The 8217-nt window shown below is 25.4% G+C and overlaps 5 protein-coding genes across 5 annotated transcripts in view, besides 13 other annotated features; 2 read left to right on the top strand and 3 right to left on the bottom strand.

The window, feature by feature from the left end:
* Positions 1-179: 179 nt before the first annotated feature.
* EDI_353800 (seryl-tRNA synthetase, cytoplasmic, putative) lies at positions 180-749 on the top strand (the record flags this gene model as incomplete). The annotated part of the gene is made up of 1 exon (XM_001739188.1): positions 180-749. The coding sequence occupies one exon, from the start codon at positions 180-182 to the stop codon at positions 747-749; it is 570 nt and encodes a 189-aa protein (XP_001739240.1).
* A 57-nt stretch (positions 750-806) lies between these two features.
* Positions 807-941: a sequence feature (AT_rich).
* A 64-nt stretch (positions 942-1005) lies between these two features.
* Positions 1006-1049: a sequence feature (AT_rich).
* Positions 1050-1147: 98 nt separating this feature from the next.
* Positions 1148-1209: a sequence feature (AT_rich).
* Positions 1210-1364: 155 nt separating this feature from the next.
* Positions 1365-1432: a sequence feature (AT_rich).
* Positions 1433-1439: 7 nt separating this feature from the next.
* EDI_353790 (uncharacterized protein) lies at positions 1440-2855 on the bottom strand (the record flags this gene model as incomplete). The annotated part of the gene is made up of 1 exon (XM_001739187.1): positions 1440-2855. The coding sequence occupies one exon, from the start codon at positions 2853-2855 to the stop codon at positions 1440-1442; it is 1416 nt and encodes a 471-aa protein (XP_001739239.1).
* An 84-nt stretch (positions 2856-2939) lies between these two features.
* Positions 2940-3013: a sequence feature (AT_rich).
* A 60-nt stretch (positions 3014-3073) lies between these two features.
* Positions 3074-3131: a sequence feature (AT_rich).
* Positions 3132-3152: 21 nt separating this feature from the next.
* Positions 3153-6503, bottom strand: EDI_353780 (uncharacterized protein; the record flags this gene model as incomplete). Its single annotated transcript, XM_001739186.1, has 1 exon — positions 3153-6503. One exon carries the CDS (start codon positions 6501-6503, stop codon positions 3153-3155), a length of 3351 nt encoding a protein of 1116 aa, XP_001739238.1.
* Positions 3447-3536: a microsatellite.
* Positions 3646-3760: a microsatellite.
* Positions 3765-3803: a microsatellite.
* Positions 5012-5046: a sequence feature (AT_rich).
* Positions 6161-6214: a sequence feature (AT_rich).
* Positions 6504-6548: 45 nt separating the features above from the next.
* Positions 6549-6648: a sequence feature (AT_rich).
* Positions 6649-6695: 47 nt separating this feature from the next.
* Positions 6696-7601, bottom strand: EDI_353770 (sphingomyelin synthetase, putative; the record flags this gene model as incomplete). Its single annotated transcript, XM_001739185.1, has 1 exon — positions 6696-7601. One exon carries the CDS (start codon positions 7599-7601, stop codon positions 6696-6698), a length of 906 nt encoding a protein of 301 aa, XP_001739237.1.
* A 44-nt stretch (positions 7602-7645) lies between these two features.
* Positions 7646-7680: a microsatellite.
* A 502-nt stretch (positions 7681-8182) lies between these two features.
* EDI_353660 (uncharacterized protein) overlaps positions 8183-8217 on the top strand; it is a gene marked incomplete at both ends in the record, with an annotated part of 684 nt that continues 649 nt past the window's right edge. Inside the window, one exon of the mRNA XM_001733420.1 lies at positions 8183-8217. This exon is cut by the window's right edge and continues 649 nt beyond it. Coding sequence (XP_001733472.1) covers positions 8183-8217 — 35 coding nt within the window.

The following is an 8217-nucleotide window of genomic DNA, read 5'->3' as shown; positions in this document are numbered from 1 at the left end:
GAGAGATTAATGGCTAAACTGCACAATTATCAGATTTCGATGAAACATTATACCATGTTGGAACTGGTAAAGATGTTGAATTAGATGATCAAAAGTATTTAATTGCTACTTCAGAACAACCATTAACTGCACTCCATGCTGGAGAATGGATTCTTCCAAAACAATTACCAATTAAATATATGGGATTCTCTACTAACTTTAGAAAAGAGGCTGGAGCTCATGGAAAAGATACTTGGGGTATCTTTAGAGTTCATCAATTTGAAAAGATTGAACAATTTTGTATGACACTTCCTGATAAATCTTGGGAAATGCATGAAGAGATGATTAAAAATGCACGTGATTTCTTTGAATCACTCAAGATTCCTTACAGAGTCGTTAATATCGTTTCAGGAGCTCTTAATAATGCCGCTGCTAAGAAATATGATCTTGAAGGATATTTCCCAGGATTTAATGAATATAGAGAACTTGTCTCATGCAGTAATTGTACTGACTATCAAAGCAGAGAACTTGAAGTAAGACTACAAACTGACAAGAAGGACAAAACCAAAAGCTATGTCCACATGCTTAATTCTACTTTATGTGCTACTGAAAGAGCTCTTTGTTGTATCTTAGAAAATTATCAATGCGAAGATGGTATTATTGTTCCAGAAGTCCTTAGACCTTATGTTGGCGGTGTTGAAAAGATCCCATTTATTGCTCCAAAACCAGTTTGGGCTAAAGAAGAAAAGAAATCAACTAAAAAGAACTAAATAAAAATTCTCCTTTTTTTACTTTATTGGTTTATTTTTTTTAATGTTTGAAATTCGATTTTAAAAGAAAATATAAAAATTTTTGAATTTGAATAATTCTTTTCATTATATAAGTTCTATAAATTTATGTAACAAGAAAATTAGTTATATTCTCTTTTATTATATAATATCTAAAACACATTATTTTAATTACACAAAAAACTTTTGAATAAAATTAAATCTAATACCAGTTGTATATCAAATTTTACCTTTTTTGTTATTTTATTTATTTTTCTTTTTTAATAAATTAACAAAAAAATACAAGAAACATTGCAACGGAAATTCCTTTTTGATAAGTAAGTTATAAAAATAAACATTTTAATTATGAAAGAGAGCATGAAAGAAACTGAGAAACCTCCTTTTTATATAAAGAACAATAATAATTATACTTATCAAATAATTTTTGTTTTAAATTTTTATAGTGACTAGAATTGAATTTAATTATTAACACATATAATATTATGTCTTAATAACCATATAATTTGAGGACCAACTGTGTTTGTTTAAGGATACTCTTCTGACAATAAACTTAATAGAGAAGAAAAGCATTTAATGAACTGGTTATACTTAGAAAAGAAAAAAATAAAATTATTCATTAATTAATGAAAACATTATTCAATTAAAAGAAATTAAAATATTAAATACTCCTCTTTACATAGATGGTTGTTTTGAAATTACATCACCATTATATTTATCAAAAGGAGATTTAATTGGTCCGATTACTTTTTGGCGTAGGTCTGGATTCATAAAGAAGGGATCAGAACGACATATTTTTCCAGGAATAGTAGTATCTATTTGTTTTTGTGAAGAAGTGATTAGTGCCGAATCAGTTTTTTTCTTTGTATTATTTTCTTGACTTAAAATTTCAAGAATATCCCCACAAGAAGCTCTTGATCTATTTGAATGATGTAAAAAACTAGTTTTTGACAATTTTAAATCATTTTTAAGTGGTGGACTTAGAGGTGGTGAATTTCCACGATTAAAATTAAATTGATGTTCTCCTTGTATATCTTCTCCTCTTGGAGAATATGCAATTGGAGAAGAAAATCCAGAAGAAGGTTTCTTATAAGAAGAACGAAATCCTTTTTTTATGTCATTTCTAATTATTTGTGCTATAGAAGATAAGTCAACACAAGTAGGAGAGAATGCAGGGAATGTTGGTAAAGTCATTCCTTTATTCATGTTTCTCTTTTCAATTTCACAAAACATTTCATCAAAATGAGTTAATAAGAAACTAAAAGATTCAACTGCTCCAAGTGTATATTCAATTTGGTCAATTGATTTTGTTAATTGAGGAGAACAAACAGTAAGAGCAATACAAGTAGAGAGATTGTATGCATTCATTTTATTTTTTTCAGAGTTATGAATAACTTTCTTTAAAAATTGAAGAATAAACCATAAAGTATCTTGATTTGCTTCAGGTAATTGACAGATAAACTGTTTTATATTAGAACCTCCTTTAGGTAATTGAATAAATTGTTCATATAAATTGAATGGAATTAATGGTTCTAGCATTTCTCTTAAATATAATTTCATAAATGAAGCAGCAATAAAACAATCATCTTCTTGAGTAAATTGAATATCTTGATCATGTTCAACAAGGTCTTTTATTCTATCAATGTCCTTAGCATTTCCATTCATTCGAAAAATTCCTTCAACGTTAATACCATTATTATGTTCAAGATATTCAATACATCTATAAATTGGATTAGGAACTCTCCATCCACTTTTTCTTATAGCAACTAATAAAGGAAATCCAAGAACACCAATATTATGAGTAAAATAAGATAATTTATTAATCCAATACCAATACTCACACTTATCTTTACAAACAAAATAATATTCTTTATCAAATACAATTTCAAAACTTAATTTCATTTCTTCTTCTTTCATTCCTTTAACTTCTGGATGTAATTTAAGATATGCCTTTCTTAAAATAATAGGTACTTGCCTTCCAATTTGTAATATTTCCATATCGTTATATATATAATATGTTATTTCTTTTTCTTCTATCACTTTTCCTTTCCATAAATGAATTGTATGATACCCCTCCTCCACTTTCTCCATCCGCTAACGATTTAAGTTCTTTTTTAAGTCTTTTTCTTTCTTCTGAATTGTTTCTCTTTTCAAATTATCAAAACATCTTTTCTCATTTTATTATTAAAAAATATATAAACCTTTTAAAATTATATTTCTAATAAACTATATTAAAATTTAATAATATAGAGTTTATTTTATTCTTTTATCATTTTTGTTCATTGAACCTTAACAATTTCTTCTAATCCAAAAAATTATTATTTTTCATTTAATAAAAGTAATGACAAAATTTATTATTATAAAAAACCATTCAATGTTATTCAATCTTTATTTCTTTATTGTTCTTTTTCTTGAAAGTCTAATTGGTTTTTTTAGACTGACTGTTCCTTTATCTTTTTTCATTAATGTTTTAAAAGCTGTTTCTGTTTCTAATTTAGTTTTCTTTGTTGATCGTTTTAATGGAACATAGGCATATGGCTGTACTCCATTCTTCATAACATCTCCTTGAGCTTTCTTAGCTTTAAACCTCTTTCCAACTTCATCATTAATTTTTTTCTTTCTTTCACTTTGTTCAAGTTTCTTTTTTAACAACTTTCTTTCAAAGGTTCTTGTTTTGGGTGTTTTTTGTTCAACTACTTTCTTTTCTTTTTCCATTCCATCTTCATTTTGTTCTTCTTCAACATCTTCTTCACTTTTATTTTGCTCTTCTTCATTAACTACTAACTTACCTTCAGCATCAACTGGGAAGTCAGTTTCTCCAATTTTTCTCATTTTCTTTGGTGCAGTTTCTTTTATAAACTTCATTTGTAATAAGTCAACATCTTCTGATTCTATCATTCTCTTTCTTTCATCTTTTTCTTCATTTTCATCTTCACTTTCATATCCTTCAATAATATCTTCTTCATTATCTTCATTCTTTCCTTTTATACTTTTTCCACGTTCCTTTTCTTTTCTTTCTCTTCTCTTTTTATCTTTTCTATATTTCTTTGCCATTTGAATTAATTCTTTTCCAACTCCAACAACTCCTTCTTCTACAGTATCTTCTCCAAACTTTCTAATTAATTTTTCAATAAATTGTTTAATTTCCATACGATAATATCTTCTATTATCTTCATTTAATTTACCAAATGCATTTAATATATCAGGCATACGTTCTTTAAACATATCGTTATCAAGTTTTAATAATGCTTTAATAGTACTAATAATACTTTTATTCTCTTCTCTTGATTTACTTAATTTATTAATACAAATATCAAATACTACTTTCTTAGTATTTTCAGACAAATGGTCATATCCTTTAATTAAAAATCTTCCTAATGCAATGAATGCACATGATGCAATATGAGGATCCTCTCCAATAAATGCACAAATCATTTCAAGTACTTTACTATAATTTCCATCATATAATATACCCATTTTATCAATCATTTCAAATGATTCTTCTCTTGTTTTTCTATTATTTTCTTTTGTTAATCGAATAACTAAAGCAAGGAATTCAACAGCTTTTTGATTTAATTCGTTTCTACTTAATGATTTAATAACACCTAAATAAACAAAATAACCTCTAAGAATTGCACGTTCATATACTTTATCATTATATGTTCCCATAACGAACCATGTTTCAATATCAATTCGATGTTTATTAAACATATAAGTTCCTTGTAATCTAGTAAGTTCAGCTAATGCTTTTAATGTAGATTTTACAATTCTTTGAATACTAACAGTTAACATTGGAACAAGAGCATTTAAATAAATTTCTATAGAAGATTCATTTAAAGCAGGAATAAATAAAATACTTAAATTAATAAGCCCAACGGTACGAATAATAGTAATATCATTTTCAAGTATTTCTTTATGTTTAATAATTTGTACAATAACATTTTTAAATAAAATATTTGCCATTTCTCCTTGTGTTTGTTTTAATATATTTTCAATACATTTTAATATTGGTTTTTGTTGAAGAACTGTAGTTTTTTTTGATAATACATTAAATAATGTTAGTACCAATTTTTGAGACATTTTTTGAATAACTTCTGGTTGTTTAATATGATGAAGAATAGCTCTATTAATTATATCACATCCTAATTTAGTTCTTTCTTCATCATTTAAATATTCAATAATAAGATCAATCATTTCTGGGAAATATTCATAATCAGTTGGATCATTCATAAATACAAGAAGTAATGAAATAAAATGATTTTTAATTATTTGTAAATTTTTAGTTTCTACTTGAGTATTTAATTCAACAGATTTAGCAATTAATTTATTAATCATTGGAATACAAGTTTGATATAATGAATAATAAAATTTTAATTCTTCTCTTAAATGGCACTTTAATAAAATCGAAATAAGATAACTATGGTTAATAAGATTACCATCATTTCCTCTTTGAACAATGGACACATCTAAATTTAATGGAAGAATTTCTAATACACATTTAACACCTAAATGTTCAAATGATGAAATTAAACATTTTTCAACAGATTCTCTAATAGCAGTGTTTTCATAAAACTTATTCATTAAAGTTAATAAAGGAGCAAATTGATTTATAAAATTAGGTTTTCCATGAATAAATATCTTTTTAGCTATTTTTAATGTTTCTTCAAATAATAAATGATTCTTTTTATTAAATAAAGTTTCTACAACATATGAAATAACATATTTCACTGGACTTGGTTCTATTGATACAAATGGTTCTGTAAATGCTCTTGTTAATATGTTACCTAATAAATCAGTATATTGCTTTGCATTCTCTCCTGCATCAAGATAATATTTTCCAACAATTCTAATACATGTTTCAAGTGTTTCACATGCTAATTGAGTATTATACTTTGAAATTGCAATGGGAAGATTAAATAATGTGGTTGAATAAGCAATTGATGACTGAATATCAAATGATGTTGGTGGATGATTTATAAGTGAATTAGAAATAGCTTCTACGACTTTGGGTTCCATTTTATTTATTAAAGCAGAAGTATAGCTTTTATACAAAGCAACTAACAATGGAGTTTCAACTGCAGTAGTAGATAATTCTGTTAATTTATTAATTAATGAATTAGCTAATTTTCCTGATAATTTTGAAAGAAGACGAGAAATGAGATGTAAAGCTTTAGCAACAATAGGAGTACTTTTACTTGATAACTTTTTTAAAAGAGTACTAACTAATTTCTTTCCAAATGAAGATTTAAAAGAAGGTTCTGAAATTAAAGTAATAATACATTGACCATAAGTAGTTTCACAATTATCTGGAACTGTTTCTAATGATTCGAATAAATCAGTCATATGAGTATTTAATTGTTCATATGAACTTTTTGGAATTTTAGGAATAATCGAAGAATATATTTTAAATAAATATTTAACATTTCTTATATTTTCTTTATAGTATAATTGAACTCCATTAATTAATGGCAAAATTCTATTTAAATCATTAGCAATTATAGGTTTTGGAATTTTTTCAATTATTTGAAGTAAAAATTGAATTTGTAATTCAAATGTTTTGACTGATTGTGGTGAAGGTAATGACTGATTAATTAATTCAACTAATAATGAGTATACTGTCATGTTATTAATTTCTAATTTTTTTGATTGAATCGTTGTTTCAATAGAAAGTAAAGTTGCTTTAGTTAATGGTGTATTAGCTTTTTCAAATAAATCAAAGATAGGATGAACTTCTTCCATTAATGTTTTTATGAATTAATTTTTTAATTGTTAGGGTTTCATTAGTTTTATTAATAATTTAAATTATTATAATTTTAACAATTTAATTAATTAATGAAAACTTTGATGTTTAATCTAAAAAATATTAAAATTATTAAAAATAAATGTAATTACATTCAATGTGGTTTCTATACAGAAAAGAATACAATAAATCTATTGAAGAAGAGTCTTTTTTGAAGCAAGTCTCACTAATTTTGGAATTTCTAAAGAGTCTTCTTCGAACCATCTTAAGAAAGAATTAAAAAAGTTATTTCTAGTAGAAATCGTTTTAATATAAGTGTGATATAAATTAAAGAGAAGTCCAGCAACAATAAATCCAATAAATACATCACATGAATAATGGAAATGATTTGCAAGAAAAATAAAATATCCAATAAATGCAATAACCCATGCACAAATTCTTTCGACCAAAGGATTAAAAAATGGAACTTTTTCTGAATAATATTCCCAAATAAATGCACACACTGTTAAATTTGCTGTATGACCAGAAAACAATAAATCTGCACATGTATGATGATACCCTAACATTACATAAAATCCTTCTACAAATGGATTTCCAATTGCATCTGACTTACAACTAATCATTGGATTTGGTAATAATGTTGCAAATACACTAAAACCTCTAAAAAGAAAGATAACAGCTTGAATGAAACAATATCTTCTAAGAATAATTGAACGTAAAGGAGTAAATAAAAATCTTATAATAGTTATAACGATACAATACTTTAAATATAAATCAGATATTCTATTTGATTGAACATATGGTAATATATCAAAAAATATATCCATTAACACAAATGGTTGATGTTTATATTTCCAAAATCCTGCAATTGAATCAGCATATATTTGAAAAACACTATTCCAATACCCACAAATAATCATGGAAATAATTCCCCAAAATAACTGTGAATGAAAGAAATTTTTAATCATCACTTTCCATTGATAATAATTTCGAATTACTTTCACTATACTGTTATATGTTTCGTTCAAATTTTCTCGAATTCCTTGTGGGTATTGTTCTCGTGGAATTAATAATAATGTTCCTGTAATTCTATTCATCTTGTGACTTTCTGGATTGTTTTTTGTTCTTTTTTCTCAGTTGGTTTCTTTTTTTTTTTATGTTTTTCTTTTTTTTTTTAAATTGCATTTATAATAAAATAAACTACGTTTTTTTAGTTTTATTCTTCTTCTTACTGAAGAGACAAAAAAAATAATTTGAATTGCAAAAAAATTATTTAATAGATCTCTTAGAGGCTCTTCAAGAAAAAGATGAAAAATAATTAAGAGAAAGTTCGAAAAGATACTATATCACCAATTAAATAATAAACAAATAAAACTCAGAAATTGCATTTTAAATATGTAAGATATGATTCATTCAAAAAGAGAAGGTAAAAAAAGAATAAACGGAAGATTCTATATGAAAGAGAAAACAAAAACTAAAACTTAAAAATATTGAATTATTTTTTATTGATAATGGCATCACTCTTAGCTAAAGCCATTGTTATTGCAGGTATGCTCCTTTTTGGGACATGCACTGTTGTATTCCAAAAAATGATTTTCTCAATTGAAGGAGAAGGATTAAATGGAGATGTTCATTCATTTGAAAAACATGGTTCCAAACTGAAATGATGTTCATAGGTATGTTTGGATGTTTATTTGTATTTGAAGGAAACAT

This window comes from Entamoeba dispar, genomic scaffold (assembly GCF_000209125.1).
Source record: "Entamoeba dispar SAW760 scf_1105229462035 genomic scaffold, whole genome shotgun sequence".
NCBI classification, from domain to species: Eukaryota; Evosea; order Mastigamoebida; family Endamoebidae; genus Entamoeba; species Entamoeba dispar.
This window is presented reverse-complemented; position numbering and strand designations above follow the sequence as displayed.